The sequence below is a fragment of the Leopardus geoffroyi genome, chromosome B1 (genome assembly GCF_018350155.1).
Source record: "Leopardus geoffroyi isolate Oge1 chromosome B1, O.geoffroyi_Oge1_pat1.0, whole genome shotgun sequence".
NCBI classification, from domain to species: domain Eukaryota; kingdom Metazoa; phylum Chordata; class Mammalia; order Carnivora; family Felidae; genus Leopardus; species Leopardus geoffroyi.
This window is the reverse complement of record NC_059327.1, coordinates 201,393,445-201,410,598: the sequence shown is the minus strand read 5'-3', so window position 1 is coordinate 201,410,598 and position 17,154 is coordinate 201,393,445. Positions and strand designations below refer to the sequence as shown.

Here is a 17,154-nt window from a genome sequence, read left to right as displayed (position 1 = left end):
GCCCCTCCCCCGTTCATGCTCTGTCTCTCTCTGTCCCAAAAATAAATAAACGTTGAAAAAAAAAAAATCATATAAAAATAAAAACGCTTTTTAAAAAATAAAAGAATCCCTATCCAACCTCGGAGACCACTGTTCCGCCCAGAACGAAATGGTGCCCCTGTTCACACCCCTTCATGCTCCCTGTGACCTCTAGGATGAACCCTTCCCAAGAGGCATTCAAGGCCCCTCACAGACTGACCCCTCCCACCTCCCCACCTCCGTCTCTTCCCGAATCACCGTCCCCACCCCCGCCGTCCCCACCTGGACGCTGCCGGTCGGACTCCCATACACTCACAGAGATGCTGGTGTGGTTTGACCAGTTGACTCTGGTGGCCACTAGAGGGGAAATCGCACCTTCCCAGCTCCTATACGTGCTTTCCTCTAAACCTGGCATAGGTCTCCCCTTTCTGGTTTTACAGAGGAGGAAACTGAGGCTGGAGAGTGTGAATGGCTTGCCAAGGGCCACATGGCTCGAGTTAGGACTAGTGGCTGGAGGCGGTTGGCCCTGGGAAGGGAGGGTGGAGGCTCCTCGCTGCACACTCCATCCGGTTTCCTAGGCCCAGGGAGGCTGTGCCCGAGCAGCGGTTTCCCCTGCTTTCCGCGATCGGTGGCCAAAGCCGGAAAGCCAGACGCTGCCAAGAAGGAAACCACTGTCAGCTGCCCATCTGGACAGTGATGGCCGGAGACAGAGCCTCTCCAGATGAAACGGGTAACTCACTCTGGAGGAAGGGCCACGCTCCCTCCGAGTGTGTAGAATCAGCGGTCGTGCCTCCCTCCTCCCCGTGCCCTGCCCAGAGATGCCACATGACCTTGGCGAGGCCACCCGGCCGGTCGGGGCCGAGCTGGGCCTCACCACCAGCCTCACCTCGGGACTTCCCGTGGCCCCAGACGGGCTGCCAGGCGGGGAAATTCAGGGGTAAGATAAGGAAGAGCCTTCTGATGTAGAGGGCTCCCGGGACTTGGAGGGGTCCTCACCCCTGCCCTCAAACCCCTTTAGGAATGGTTGTGGCTCGGGTGGGCTGGAGAGACCCTCCGAAGGTTACGTAGGAGAGATGAAGAGGACGCTGTAGGACCTTTATCGCCAAAGAACCAGGGCTGCAGGAGGTTTACGGACTAGAAAAATAAAACGTATTACCGGCACCAGCTTTAGGGCCTGGCGCACAGTAGGATCCTCATACACATCCGCTGAACGAATGTTTCCAAACCCTATTTGAGACCAAGGCCAGAGATCAATGTTTCCTCCCAATTAGCAGCTTAATGCCAACATGAAGACACCCGGGCCCCCCAAAGACCCCAACTCGCGGTCCCCAAGGCTCACCAGCCTTGTCCGGGCAACAATGTCACCCGTGATGGCACTAAGTTTGGGAGAAGCGTATGTGAGTGGGGGTGACCCAGGTTCAGCGTGAGGAAGTCACCCAGAGATCAGCGTCTCTCCACTTCCTTCCCCCTCCCCCCTGCTCAGGAAGGGGCGGTGCAGGTGGGGGGTGGGCGTCTGGGCACACTGGAGGGGGGTGGTGGGGAGGAGCCCAGGACCACCAGACCGGCATCCTGGCGAGGCCCTTATGCGGTGAAGGGTGGGGGGGGGGGTGCCGGGAGGGGGCTGCCAGGTGCCCGCAGGCTCCCCAGGGTGGGGCATCGAGGCCTTGCAGGGGGGGGGGGGGTAGCGACCAGATCAGGAGCACAGGGCAGTGAGGAGCCAAGGGCCAGGTCTGCCACTGACAGTTGGGGGTCCCGCACGTCTCTGAGCATTTCCCCGGTCCGTGATCACTGGGCCGGAGCGAGGCCTGAGAGCGGAGGCGCGTCAGGTGGCCTAGCAGGGAGCCAGGGCACCGGGCTGCCCTTCATCGCTGGCTGGCAGCGTGCGTTTGCAGGAGGATGCGGTGGACACGGCTGACATTTGTGACCAGCAGGAGTTGGGGCCCCTGGCCTGTGAGAGGAGCCGGAGTCAAGCCCGGAAGGGGGTCAGGACTTGCCCGAGGCCCTCGATGACCCCCGGGGAGCCGTGGGGTGGAGCCTGGGATTTAGGGCACCCGGGCCAGGCCTCCTTCAATGCCCCTTCCTCTTCTGCAAAGGGAGAAGGCAGCAAAGGAAGAAGCCGTCCCCTGGCTGGGCCAGCAGCCTCAGGCTCCCCCACCAGGCCAGGCCCACGGTGGGTCAGGTTCCCACCGGGGGTCTCCCCTCTGCCTGGGGGTCTGAGGAGGGGCTGGGGCAGGGGAGGAGGGGCGGCCACAGGGGCGGGAAGGCGGGCCCCGGGCCCCAGACCCGGCGGCAGACTGCAAGCTCGGCACGGGACGGGCCTGGATGGCTGGGAAGGGCCCGGACGCCGGGGACGGGCTCTGGCTGAGGCAGTGGTCGGATCAGAGGAGGAGCCCGGGGGTCGGCGGGGGAACTGGGGCTGACTGGCCCACGACACAGGGGTGTGTGGAGCCGGACAGAAGCCTGCGGAGATGGAACTCCCCGGACTGTGCCATGAAGTGGCCCCGTGTCTCAGCTGCAGCCGCCCACGTGCCTGCCCCTTCACCCCAGACTCTGCTCTGACGGACCCCCGGCCGGGACACCACCCGGAGCAGGGGGGACAGTGGGACCTCACCCCTGAGGCCGGGGCTTTGCTCCCCCCGCCATCGATGCAGCAGGGGAAGGAAGGGGCCGCCTGGGGATGGGAGCTCCTTCCAAGAGGTACCGACGGGGGTGCGACAGCCTCCTGGGCAGCTGCTCCAGGACCGCACCTCGCAGACTGTGTCCTCGCTGCCCGGCTGTGCCAGTTCCTCTTTACAACTGACTCCACGGGATGTGCGGTTACGGTCGCCACTTACACGCAGTTCGAATCTTGGCTCCACCTTTCAGCGGGTGCCAGACCTTAGCGAGTGCCTCGGTTTTGCCGCCTGTAAAACGGGGCAAACACACCCACCTCGCGGGGTTAACAGGGCAGGACACCTGGAAGAAGGCCACAGGCAGGCGGACACCGTCCCGGTGTGAGGCGGTGGCATCCTCGCCAGTCACCGCTCGTTCGGTCGGGTGGGGCGACCGCTCCTGACCGCGTCTCTCCCACACCAGTGACGCAAGGCCGGTGGCGGGAAGCTGGGGGTGGCTGTGACGCGGCAGCTCCCTTCCCGGCCTCTGTGCCCGCAACAGAGCCTGCCCGTGATGCCATCCACTCGCCGGCTGGGCCCTTCTTTCCGTTCCTGGACTGCTGTGCAGACACAGGCCACTGGGCGCTGCACGGCCACTTAGCCACGTGCCCAGAGTCTGCCGGGGGTGGCGTCGGCGGTGACAGGAGCAGCATCAATCACAAGAGCAGCGGCTGAACGCTTGGCGTACTTTGAGAGAGGGCTTTACGCCCTTGGTGTGAGCAGCACTTGGCTGTGATGTCACAATCCCGGGGACAGAGCCCAAGCTCCGGGTGGTCACACGAGGAGCAGAGGCCCAGCCCGGCACCCCCACCCCACGCTGGCAGGTGCGGGCAGCCGGGAAGCAAGTACGCGGGCCATGGGGCACAGCTTCTGGGGACGATCCACGCACCTGCGCAGGGGACCTCCCTGCTGCGCTAACATCCTCCAGTCCTGCCTCCGGCACTTCCGGGAAGCTCGCTCTCCGCGCCACCTCCCCGCCCGAGTGGGCACTGCTGCTCTACCGGTGAGGGCTCAGGTCACACCCCTGCAGTCATGATTAAGGTAGACAGATCCTGAGGGCGCCTGGGGGGGGTTCAGTCGGTTAAGCGCCTGACTCCTGGTTTCTGCTCAGGTCGCGATCTCACGGTTTGGGAGTTTGAGTCCCGCGTTGGGCTTCACGCGGACGGTGCGGAGCCTGCTTGGGATTCTCTCTCTCCCTCTCTGCCCCTCCCCCTGCTCACTTTCCCTCTCAAAATAAATGTTAAAAACTTAAAAATAAATCAATAAAGAGGTAGATCCTGGAGGTCTCCTGAATCCCAGCGACCGGTCAGTCAGAAGCTAACACTGAGAGTGCTTACCAGGCAGGAGACCCTGTTGTAAGCATTTGACTTGCATCAGTTTACCCAATGTCACACAGCCAGCAGTTGGACCTAGGTTTCCACATTAAGAGGGCCCTTATCCAGGGGTCACTTCAGATATGGGGCACGGGGGGGGGGGGCACGGGATAGGGGCTTTATAACAAAAGGAGTTGGGGCAGCCGTCCAACTAGCTGGTAAAAAATGAGGCTGAATCCTTAAGCCTCGCTCCTGGTATAAAATACACACGCTTCAAGGATCAACTCTACAGGGGCGCCTGGCTGGGCCAGTCGGTAGAGCACACGACTCTTGATCTCCATCCAGGTCGTGAGTTCAAGCCCCACCACGGGGCATGAAGCTTACTTAAGGAAAAAAAAAAAAAAAAATCGATTCTATATAAAGTATATGGGTTCTAGAAAAACACAGAAGCGTATTTTTATACTCTTTTAAAGGTGAAGAAAGCATTTAAAAAACATGCCTACACATCCCAGAAACCATAAAAAAAATGGATAAAACAAAATTTAAATGATTCTCCTCCGCCCCAGATTAAAGACAATGCCAACCTGAAAAGGCACTGGCCTCAAATAACCCGAGCTGAGTGTCCGCTGACAGGTGGAGAGAAACAGGACGGACAAGGGGCGGGGGATGCTGTGACAGGCACGGGTGTTCCACAGGCTGGGGGTCTCCCTTCAGGAGTGAGCGTACAAGGGCACACAGGTTTGAAGGTGCCCGCAGAAGTGCTATTCAGGATACGGAATACACATAAAAGGAATGTTCTTAAATGTTGAGCAATGAGGAAAGTGTTGTATCTACAGACTGGAATAATGCAGCTATAAAAAGCTAAACAGGTCTGCAATTCCTGCCACGAAAAGACATCTGAGTAAACGCCTATTTCCCACGTCACGGGGCAGTGTAGTTCCTTCCACCTTGTGCTATAAGCTCCTCTCTGTATGTTCAAATATACATTCAGCCGTCGAGAAAAGTGTTTTTGCAGAAATGTTAGCAGCGACCATCTCACGGCGATGGAAGTAGTTTTCCCTTATACTTTTAAAAATACACGGATTTCTTTTTCTACGATAAACATCGATGTTTATATGTACTCCCCGCCCCGCCCCCTCCCCCCGGAACAAAAAGACGAAGTTTCGTCCAAAGCTACAGACAGAAATCCGCGTTCTGTGCAAGATTCAGGTAGTAGTTGGGGGGGAGGGAGGAGGGATGGACCCATTTCTCAGCAGACCGCCCCCCTCCCTCTGCAGCAAAGCAGCAGGCCAACACTTTGAGCGAGGCCCGTAAGAGCTAAATCAGCTTCTTCTGAACGAGGTGAACCGGCCACTTCCCACCTCCCGCCGCACGGAGCTGAGACAGGCCGCAGCTCTTCAGAAAAGAGCCTTTGCTGTGATAAATGAAGACAGCCAACCGTTTTTTCGAATTTTTTATTTGGTGTTAACTCCACAAGAAAACAAAAAATCAGTTACTCTGGTGTACGTGAAATCAGAACAATACAACCACGGGGAAACAATCTCAGCCCAGGAATGGAAAACGGGTACTTCAGTGCTACGGGTACGCAACGCGCTTCATACCACAGTGCGTTTCAGCGTTTTGCCAACTTTTTAAAAAATGCTTTTTCTTTGTGATCATCCATTCACAAAACTAAAAACCACACTTTCAACTCTGCTGCTGAAAGCCTCCAGGCTTCAGCCACTTAGCTATGAAAACAAATAAATACATAATCTGTTAATCCCCCTGCCCACTTATAATCCAACCCCATCCCCCCCCCCTCCCCCCCCCCCCCCCCCCCCCCCCCCCGTGGAAGATGCAGGGTCTTCCTACCGGTGCGAAGGGAAGTCGGCACCTTTGCCACCTGGAGCCCTGTCTTGATAAAAAGCAGCTGTCCAAAATCAACTGAGCTAAAGGTTGTGTCTGAAATATATTTATTTGGTCTCTGCTACATTAAGCAACGATTTCTAGAATGATCGTCACCGTAGTGATTTTAGGAATTTACAACTTCCAATTCTTTTTTGCCTTTGCTGTTAAATTGTATTTCAGTGCAGATGCTAATCGCTTTTTAGGAAGCTCCGGAAGAAAGAAAAATACATAAAACCTTATAAAGTCTGTAAATAAATAACAGCAACGTAAACCTTACACACGCGCGCGCACACGCACACACACGCACACACACCCACTTTAAAGTGTCAAAAGATGTGCTGCATAAAAACAAACCCTGCCGTGTGGCGAGATCCGAGCCAACCGTCCATCAGGTCTCTCACAGCGAGGACACACACAACCGGGACGACCCCAGAGCCTCGGGGTCGCTCGCCCGTGTCATCAACGACGAGAAGGGCAACACCACCCAGTGCTCGAAGCACATCAGGGATTCCTCGGCCACTTCGCCCCCAGCCGGTCACCGCACGCGTGTGCTGCCCGCCAAGGGCAGTGGTGACGCGGTCCCGTCTGTGTCACGCTTTTCTGCCATTCCTGACGATACAGACGCGCCAAACTGATGCTACAAGTTAGGTTGTTTTGTTTTGTCTTTTTCGTAAGGAGTTAGTTTAAAAGGAAACACAATCTGGTTTTACAAACACCGCTCCTCCCAGCTTCACCTGCTGCCCGGCGGCGTGAAAGCGCGAGGAAGTGGCCATCATGAGTGGACGGGACTGGTGTGAGACGGACTGACCCCTGGGTCCCCATGAGAGCGGAAAGCGAGTCCCATGAAGCAATCGCACAGGTATGGGAGAAACTGTTACTCCCCCCGCCCCCAACCCACCACACAGAACTTGCCCAGAACATTCTCTCAAACACAAAATGAGATCTAAGCTCCACTAAAATCACAGCCACAACGGGAGCTAGCTGCAGCAGCCGAGGTTTCTTCGGGGTGACGAGGTGGCCTTTACTGCACGTCAGACGTTTATCATTTAGAGTTCTGGAGGCTTCGAGTCAATGGAGGTCACCAGCAAACCATAATTTGCAACTAAGATCCAAACCACAAACAACCCCGGAAGGGGTGTTTTGGCATAAACGTAACTGCAACGTAAGAACGGGCTGGGGGTACGCTCTCTACCCCGCTGGGCCTCGTACGCCACCCGACACCCCAAAGCCTTGGCTCCTTCAGCTAGCAAGAAATCACACACCATAGTATCTTCCGTGATACTTGAGGGGGAAAATCCTAAGATAGAAAACACAGTATCGTGTAAGTCTCTAAAAGCACACCCTTGCGGTTCCTACTTCAAATGTACATGAGATCTGACTGAATGAAGACCGTGGATGAGTCACTCATGCTTCCCTCCTGCCTTCAGGAAGGCACCGATCCATTGCAGGGGTAGGTGTCTATGTCCCAGTTCTTAGAGAACAAAGCCTAAAGGTCCCAAAGCTCAAGTCTCTGGAGAGCGGAAGTGGTTGTGGACACCGCGGTGCTAGGGTAACAGTGACCGGGCTGCAGCCAGCAGGACAGTAGCTGCAGTCAAGATGCGGAACGCAGGGCTACTCCTAGACAAGCACATGCACACCCATTCTGGATTTGACAACACAATCTAGTCTATTTCAAATAGCCAAGAATTTAACAGCTTGGAGGAAAAAAAAAAAAAAAAGTTCAACAGGATAGCTGTCCTCAACTCTAAAATAAGCAAGAAGAGAAAGATAATTACTGATCTGAATCAGTTAATTGAAGAAGAACCCTAAGTTGTTGTTTTAGATTAACAGGCCTCACAAAAGGGTAATTTGCCATCACAGATCGTTTTCAAAAATTAATTTGCACTACGCTGCAGGTTTAGAGATGAGTTCGAGAAAAGAGCTCCTCTTCGCCAGGGTCCGCCCACTCGCCCCCACCGTCCGAGCCGGAGCCTTCCGAGCCGGAGCTGGCGCTGGAGGAGATCTTTCTGTGGAAGCCGTTGGGTTTTGCTCCGGCATTTCTCTCTCCTGCACACCTTGCTTCATAAACAGAAGACACCTGGGATGAAAGGAACAGTTTCAACAGATCAAAAGGCAGGTTTTTTTCACAAGGGCTACGCGAAATACTCTTGACACAGAGATCAAGTAACAAGTCCATGGTTTTCTCGGGAGAGTTACACACACCATGAAGTTTCGCTGCTTCAAAGCAAAACCACCTCTCCTTCCTGATCCGTAAGGCGTCCAGAACCCTAACTCGGTATGTTCGATCCCTGGGACAAAACGTTCTGTATGTCAGGGCTGCCCAGAAACAGCAGTCTAAGTGCCGACCACGGGTGGGGACGAGGCTGGGCGCGGGGACCCCCGCCCTGCCATGACTCCCTGCCACGTGGGGAGAGCCCCCAGCAAGCAGACCAACCAACGCAACCACACGCTGCGGTGCAAACAAGGCGACGTGGCCAACGGGGAAGGGGAGAAGGGACACACACACACACTCCAGACAGGTGGGCAGGGAAAGAGCTCTTCCAAAGAGTCCTCAGCTGAAGGTGGAAAAGTGAGCCCCATACGAGTAAGAGCCAGAGGTTGTCCGGGAGCCTGGCCTCAGACACAGAGTCCTACAAACCCCCTGTCGTGTGGGACAGTCCCCCCACCCACCCCCCACACCAGGTGGTCAGCACCTCTGTCCCCCAGGACACTAAATGCAAATAGCAGCCCTTCCCTAGTCACAGGAACGACCAGTGCCTACCCCCAACTCAAGCAGAGTGATCAGCAACAGCACCCTCCCTCCACAGCAACTAGCGATGGTCCCCAACCCCCAAGGCGACTACCAAGGCCTCCTTCCCTCCCCCCACAGTAGCCGGCAACGTGCCACCCCCCCACCGGCCGCTCCCCCCCCCCCCCCCCGGGTCACCTTAATTAGCAACGTCCCCACCCCCATAGCAACCAGCTCGCCCCGTCACGGCAACCAGCAGCACCCCCTTCCCCCCAGCCACGGGAACTAGCAGCCCCCTGGTCATACTTATGACACCCCCATTTCCAGTTGGGCAGCGCCACCCCTGGTTGGGCCCCTGAGGCGGAAGCAGAAAGACAGCTGCGCGGAAGGAGGGAGAAGGGAGAGTGCGAGGCCAGAGGCACGCGAGGGCAGAGCGCAGTGACAAGAGGCCACCGTGGTTAGGAGCGTGAGTCGCAGAGTCCCAGCAGAGGCTACGGCTCAGGTCTGCACTTGCGGCCAGACACGCGGTCCCCAGTCTGTGCGGAACAGCACAGTGGCGGCACCGGTCGGGCATCGCGAGGGCCAGCGAGGGGACACCCGACCCGGACGGGGCACGGGAGACGAGGCGGAAAGAGGTGCAACAGCTGATGGGTGGGGCGGGACGGCGTGTGCAGGTGACAGAGGCCGGACAGTGGCGGCTGAGCTTGGGTGCGGCAGGGCGCCATTCGCTGAGGTGGGACAGACTGGTGGGGGGAGGCCCACAGGTCTGTGGGTGATTTGGGGGAAGGTCCTCGCAGGACCTGAGCTGACACGGAGAAGACAGACACATTTCCTTCGGTTCATCGGCCTGCCTGCCTGCCGGGAGCTCGTAGAAACCCGACGCGGCCCGGTGCCGGGGCTGAGACCAGAGCACCGCACCGGGCGTGTGGAGGGGACAGGAAGGCAGAGTCCGGCCACGGAGCCCAGCTCGAGGGCTCTGTGGTGGTGCCCACCCAAGGGCTCGTTGGGGAGCGACAGGTCCAACTGGTGGGCAGAAATGCCCGGGGCGGCACTGGGAAGGACAGGCTGGGGGAGCGAAGGAGGGGCTGTGGGAAGCCTTGGAAGTAGGCAGGCGAGGAGGGAGGCAATGCAGACAGACGTGGGCTGAGGGCCACGGGGAGGAGGAAGGTCACACCCACAGAGCTGGGTGACCCGGGACAGTGGGCGGGCGGGCGGGAGCTCCCAGGGCTCTCAGGCTGTAGCCTGAGTGGCAGAGATGGGGGTGGGGTGGGGGGTGTGTGTGGCCGTTAGTAAGTTAGTAAGGAGGACAGTCCACTTACCCTATTAAAATCTAATGGACGCTCTTCGTTACTGGGCATGTCTTTACCATCTGGACACTCTTCTATACCATTCTCTCCCTTGGCATTTGTATAACATTCTTAATCATTTTGAATGGAGAAGGGAAAAGAGGGAGAGGGGGGGAAATTTCATTAAGACATGGTTATGAAACATACATTCCTGTGTCATTTTTTGCTGACAAGTCAGATCAGTTAGGTCTACCAGCCCTTCGGCGAGTTGGACTAGTCACTAAGAGCAGACAAGGTCACCACTGGCCAGCCAGGTGTGCACGAGCAAACTGCTACACCCATTTAAAAATTCTGATAAACCGTTTATCGAGTTTTTGAAAAACAGGCTGGCATAACACACACGCCTGTCATCCCACCGTGAGACACCCGTTCAGCAAATACTCGCACCTGTAATGTGACAGGCCCTGGGAACACAGGACGAAGACCAACAAGGCCAAGCTCTCAAGAGCGTATGGAGCGGGAAGGGAGACCGACGATATACCGTGCATGGTCACATGACAAACAAGCAGACAGGAGGAAGTGACAAGAGACAGCAGCAGCCTTGTTTGCTCCCCCCAAGTCCACATCACGCTGAAGGACGCCGTTACGGTATCTGGACAACAGGGAAGGGAAACGCGGCTGGGGGTTTGGGTAGGTACGTGGCCCCCAGGAGGGGATGGATCTGGAGGCTACGATTAGAAGGAATCAGGGGCGCCTGGGTGGCGCAGTCGGTTAAGCGTCCGACTTCAGCCAGGTCACGATCTGGCGGTCCGTGAGTTCGAGCCCCGCGTCGGGCTCTGGGCTGATGGCTCAGAGCCTGGAGCCTGTTTCCGATTCTGTGTCTCCCTCTCTCTCTGCCCTTCCCCCGTTCATGCTCTGTCTCTCTCTGTCCCAAAAAAAAATAAATAAACGTTGAAAAAAAAAAAAAAATTTAGAAGGAATCAGCAATCGTCGAGCGCAAAGCTTCTCAACGCTGGAGCTTTAAGCAGAGTCTGCCCAGGCCCCACGTGAAATCCCGACTGAGCCGTGCGCTGGGCCAGGGTCCAGGCAGCAGCTGCGACAAGCCTCCCAGGTGGTTCTGACGCCCTCCTGTCTTTGTCTAGACCAGCCCCCGCACCCCTGCACAGACACAGTGCCGGCCTGACACAGACCCTGGCTTTGAATCCCTGTGTCCAAGTCCCCTAATGCCCCCAACCGAGCATCCGTTTCCCGCCGCCTGCGGTCCAGCTACGGGGCGTTCAAAGGGATGGCGCGCTCCCCGTGCGTGAGACCAGGGACGACAGGGTCGGCGCTCCAGGACTGCTGTGCCCAAGGGACGGCCTTTCACCGAGGCCGCACCGGCTGCACCATGCTCCCCATGACCTCTAGCTCTCTCTGCTGTCTCAGGACCTCGAAATTACCAGCTCGGGCTCTGGGACTAGACGGACGTCACAGCGGATCCCCCGTTCTGCCACACACCTGTGATGTAACACGGCAGATCACTGTCCCTCTTTTGAGCCCCAGCTCCCTCATCTCTGACACGGGGTCCCCCCTCGCCCTCACGCAGTCCTGTGCAAGGTAAAGAGACAACGCGTGTGCAGCCCCAAATGTGGCACCGGCACTCAGTGACACCTTCTACCGCTGCTATGAACCCAGACCCCGGCTTATTCATCCCTTCTGGGCAGTCACCGGACCAAGTTCTCACAGTCCCCACGCCCCACCCAGTTCGTTACCACGTGAACCAGGTGAGCGAGTGTATCAGGGAAGGTGACTAGTTCCTGTACTAGAAGACGCGCCCAGACAGCTGCATCCAACCCCACCGAGATCCTTCCTGTCCTGCTTTAGGAATTCTGTACGTCCAAAAGGAGTCTGTGCTGAGCGCGGACGACGTTCCTCACAATCCTCACGTGGACGGTCCCCACGTTCTAGGCTAGGACCACGCACCAGTCCCACGCCATGCGCGCCACTCCTCGTAAGTATCCCCTCAGGGAGGCACTATCTGCAGCCTCCTTTTACAAACGATGGAGACACAGAAGGCCTGGTCACGGCCCAAAGGTCTGGCAATGGAAGCACTGGAGTCCTGCTCCGTTTTGTCTCCCGAGCCCGTTTTATCTCCACGGAGTCCCCACACGGCCTTCTCTGTTAAGACTAAATAATACCCACACTTACAATGAGCCTTCCAAACATCTCAACTCCAGTGCGGGAGAGCTCTAGAGACCCCCATCCGGGAAGATCTGTCAGGACAGAGTGTGCAGGGCCCTGGTGCTCCGGCTCCTTGCTTCTGGCCGACCCCGTCCCCCACCGCACTCTCACAAGGCTCCCCCTTGGCCGGGCCCCCCAGGCTATGCCGAATGCATCCAGCTCCCGCACCAGCCAGGGCTTCTCACGGGGCACCTCTCCCCGCAGGTAGCCCCAACCGTCACACGGCTCGTGTCCCTGCCCTCTCTGGTCTCTGCACAGACATCCCCGCAATCAGGAGAGCAGGAAGGAGGGCCGTCTGCCTCTGCGTTCCCAGTGCCCGGCACGAGGGCACGTAAGACATGCTTGCCGCATGGCCGCGCGTGTGAATGCACGGCAAGGCCGGCAGGAGGCAGGGTGCGGGTCGTGGGCCTCCAGGCCAGACGGGCGCCCCCGCCGCAGGGCACCTGGTGCTGCCCTGCTGTCGAAGGGCACAGCCCCCGCTCCTTCCCAGCGAGGCCGAAAGCTTCCAGGTCGGCCCCTTAGAGCAGCACACGCTCGTTATCAATCATCAGCCACGCTGGAAGCTTCAGGGGCAGAGGGGAAGGCGGAGGCTGCCTGGTTTCCTGGCTGACCCGCTCCTGAGACCGCACGCCCCCGCCCCCACCCCCACAGGCCGACAGAAGGCGGCTGTGGCGCCACCATCAGCACAAGGCAACTGTGCAGGGATTTAATGCAGTTGTGAGTGGAAGGTCGTTCAAAAGCCTGGTGAACGTTACTCATCCACTGAGAATTTCTGTATTTGCCACCTCACAATTAAAAAAGCATCACGCACTAACCATCGCTTACGGCACCTACCTGGGACTGTACTGGTCACCAAGGACCCACAGCTGAGAGTCGGGACGGACTCCTTACTAACACACGAAACTAGACTAAGGCTGTGCAGACGGCCCTTGACACACTAACAAAAGCACGAACTCAGTGTCTGAAAAATCACCCTAACCTCCCAGAGGGATTGGTCTTCCTAGACCCCTGGCCCTGCCTGCTGCCACATCCCTCTCTCCCTCTGGCACTTTCTGGGTGGTCCTCTCGCTGCCCTACTCTGGGCACTCAGCCTCCCTTACCTGTATTCCTGTTAACTCATCTCTGACTTAACACTCACCCGGTGCAGCACGATGGACATACGCCGAGGCCAGATTTGTGCTCCCATCACCCCGGCGCCCCCCTGGGCACCGAGTACAGACAGCTACTACAGAGAACGAAGCTTCTGGACCACAGGAAGACAGCCTGGACGCAAGCCTGAGCTCGATGGCTAATATGCATGATTCGGACAAAGTACCAAACCTGAAAACTTCGGCTGACATCTCACAAGGCTATTGTGGGGCCTACGTATAAGAAAAGATTGAGAGCACCTGGTAAATAATAAAAGGGGACCCAGATATTAGCTAATGCTAAGGCAACAGGCCTTTAATAAATGCGGTTAGGTAAACAAACATGCTAAAACTGAGGCCCTCGCCCTACACTTTGGGACCCAGCGAGCCTCTGGGAAGGAGGAAGGCGAGCTTTGGGGGAGGCGATTTGGGGCTCACAGAACAGAGAGAAGCAACCACCCCGCCTCCCGCTCGGGCGGAGAGGCCGAGCTGCAAAGGGAGGCCTGGTGGCCAGTGAGGGGTGTCAGTGGCTCCACGTTCGCGTGACAGACCTGCGGACGTATAAATGCTAACGGACGGTTCACGTGCTCCTTCCAGCTCGAACAGGGGAGACCAGACGCTGCAGCCGACAGGAGCCCCCGAGACAGGAGCCCAGAGTCCGCCTCGCCCACCCCCTGGAGGGAGCCCACGGCCTTCACAGTCCTCACCTCACCCCGGACTTCAGGTCAGGACTTTCTATAGCTTCTGGGCATGCTCACCCGAGAGGCCCACAGACCAAATGTGCTGCTGCCCCACGTCCCCCACCGCCAGCCCCCTCCAGCCCCACCCTGCTGCTCAGCCCTCACAGACTCACTTCAGCGAGCCCCGGCCTCCTCTCCGAAACCTCTCCTCGCCGCTCCCCCATCTACTCCCCCAGCAGCGCCTGAGGCCAGGCACTGACCCCGTCACTCGCAGACCCCTGCAGGAGCCTAGAGCCCCAGTCGGTACCTTCGGCTTTTCAACTGCTCCTCAATTCCCTCTCCGCTCTGCTGACAGAATGGTTTTAAAACACACACCTGGGGGCACCTGAGTGACTCACTCGGTTAAGTGGCAGACTCTCGGTTTCGGCTCAGGCCATGATCTCAGAGTTTCGTGAGTTCAAGCCGCGCATCGGGCTCCGTGCTGACGGTGCGGAGCCTGCTTGGGTCTCTCTTTCTCTGCGTCCCTCCCCCACTCTCTCAAAATTAATAAATCAAAAATAATTTTTTTTAAATAATAAAACACACCTCTGCCGAGATACCCTCCAATTCGCAATCTTTTAAACAACCTTCCCTTCCTGCAGGTTAAACCTGACCTAATTCGGCAGAGCTCCCAAACCTCCCGATGGGCTCCTTCCCTGTCTGCCTCTCCAGCCTCAGCTTACAACCCAGCTGGGCCCGATGGGTCCCTGTCCCCTCCACCTGCCAGAGACCCTCTTGCCCCAGCACAGGCTGTTCTCTTTCACGGGCTCTGCCCTTGCCCGGCTTCCCCATCTGGGCGTCTTCCTGAAGATCCCCCCCATAGCTGATGATTTCTGCCCCACGATTCACTGGGATCCTGCCCAGATGCGGTCAAAGGTCGGTCCTGCTTTTAGGTATCCGAATGCCTTTCCCCACATCAGGCTAAGGGCAGGACGCAGTTCTCATCTCTGTGTCTCCAGTGTCTCACAAATGCTGGCTACACGAAAGCCTCTTGGTAAATGTTTTCTGGACTGATACTCATAGTGGAAGAATTGCTCGTAACGAATTAGAAATCTGAACGAAAGAATCAATGACCTACCTTCACACTCTGACGCAGGAAAAAGAGGAGAGTACAAGGCTTTTTCCCACCAAGTCTGTTTTTCTTGACTTCTATTCGTTCCTTGAACGTCAGTGTTCAATACAGGAAACTGTTGAGGTTAAACGAACATAGAAAAAAGTTTACAAGCTTTCAGGATAAAAGAGAAAATTCAAACATTATTAACTATGAACTATAAATCCAGGATTTTTAAATGATGACTATTTTTTTTTTTTTGAAGTAGGCTTCATGCATCTGACTTCAGCTCAGATCATGATCTCCCGGTCCGTGAGTTCGAGCCCCGCATCGGGCTCTGTGCTGACAGCTCAGAGCCTGGAGCCTGTTTCAGATTCTGTGTCTCCCTCTCTCTGACCCTCCCCCCATTCATGCTCTGTCTCTGTCTCTGTCTCTCTCTCTCAAAAATAAATAAATGTTAAAAAAAAAAAAAAAAAATTTAAAGTAGGCTTCATGCCCAGCACAGAGCACAATGTGGAGCCTGAACTCACGACCCTGAGATCGAGACCTGCGCTGAGATCGAGAGTTGGACGCTTAACCGACTTGAGCCACCCAGACACCCCAAACTGACATTTGTTTTTGTGTTTTTAATACTATTCTAGACAAGGTGAATTTATTTATTTTAAAGATTCTATTTTTAAGTAATCTCTACACCCATTGTGGGTCTTGAACCCAAGCGCCCCAACAAGGTGAATTTGAAAAGCCAAAGTGTTCGTAGCACATAAAAGAAGTTTTTCTTAAGAAGCATTTATATTGGAAGTGGAATGAAAATCTTCTTAGAGACACAACAAAAACTCTTATGAGGCACAATATTCCCCATAAACATCCCCAGGTAAGGCAAATTTCTGTATTTTGGAAATGCAGAGAAGTAACAGGGCGGTCCCAAGTCTCCACTGGTGTGCAGTGCTCTGGAGAAAAGGGAGGACCCTCTTCTTCACGCGCGCGGGCAGGAGGGAGTCGAAGACGATGCGGGACAGAAAGAAACGGTACAGGCAGAGTTACCAACCTAAATGTCTTTGTAACTAAAGCATCTGCTTTGCTGAGACCAGAGGACAGTGAAACTAAATCCAAATAAAGGACTGTGAATATTGCACGCGTCTTTACTGTTTTAGAGAAGGTTTTGTTATTGTTATGTGTTCAAGGTTGAAACCTGAGCTATTTTGGCAACCAATGACCATCAATCCTGACAGGATTCTGTTACTCTCTTACATATAAGCTGTTTTATGGATCTAAGACTTTTTGATTCAATAATGGATTTTTTATTATTTACCTAACGGGAAACACCGCCAAGTCTCATTTTTCGCTTAACCTCGCGAAACACTCTGAAATGAGAAACTGAAGAACCCAGCGAGGCCAGCGAACCTTCACTAAGTTCTCCCCCAGCTTACTCCAACGCTAGCGGTCAGTACGACTACTTACTAGGCAGAACTCACAGGGGTAGCCTCACGCACATGAAGCCAGCAATAGCCAAGGTCTACAGCGTTCAAGATAATTAACTGTATCCAGCACATTAATTCACAGAACCCTAAGATCTTTCTGGAAGGGCCTTGCCTTCGCTCCAAGGCACACCTACTCTATGCCAGATGGCAGCTCAGTGCTACCTGGGAGCAACACAGTCGCCCTCACCCCCAGAGCACCACTGAAAGCAGACGGATTTGGAGGCAACAAGTTCCTACCTGCAAAAGAAAATGTCCCAGGCAGCGGTGGAGGGATCGGTGTTGACTCGCGCAAGGGCAGCTGTATGGCTCACCGTGAAACCCTGTCTCGAGACCGCGGGGGTGGGGGCCAGGTTAAGAAAGGGAGAAAGAACTCATCGCGGACGGTGGGAGGCAGCTGGAGAGCAAGCCAGAGGGGACGGCATGAATGGAGAGGAGGCTGGACTAGACTGGAGCAGGACAGGCAGTGAGCTTCTTACGGGCAGGGCCCATGTCTCACGGATCTGTGCACCTCCGGGCACAAGGCACACTCAAAGCAGACTCGATGGCTGCTGGCCTGAAGAAAAGGCGCCACCTGCATGCAGGTCCCTGATCGTCTGGTGTGCCATCCTCTGCCTCCCCACGCCGCCCCCCTCTCAGGCTGAAACCACTGTTAAAGTCACCCCAGTTTCTGCTATGC

General features: G+C 56.1%; 1 protein-coding gene across 8 annotated transcripts in view; it reads right to left on the bottom strand.

The window, feature by feature from the left end:
- The window catches only part of KIAA0232 (KIAA0232 ortholog), a 100,413-nt gene that overhangs the window by 6,247 nt on the left and 77,012 nt on the right, over positions 1–17,154 (bottom strand). For 5 of the 8 annotated variants that reach the window (XM_045474630.1, XM_045474632.1, XM_045474634.1 and 2 more), the window contains 3 exons: positions 15,028–15,136; positions 9,917–10,014; positions 5,918–7,946 (listed from right to left, as the gene is read on the bottom strand). In XM_045474630.1, the coding sequence (XP_045330586.1) occupies positions 7,767–7,946; positions 9,917–10,014; positions 15,028–15,136 (387 nt within the window). In that variant the 3' untranslated portion in view covers positions 5,918–7,766. Of the gene's footprint in view, positions 1–5,917; positions 7,947–9,916; positions 10,015–15,027; positions 15,137–17,154 lie in introns of those variants that run through there. The other 3 variants (XM_045474636.1, XM_045474635.1, XR_006711601.1) reach the window with 3 other exon arrangements.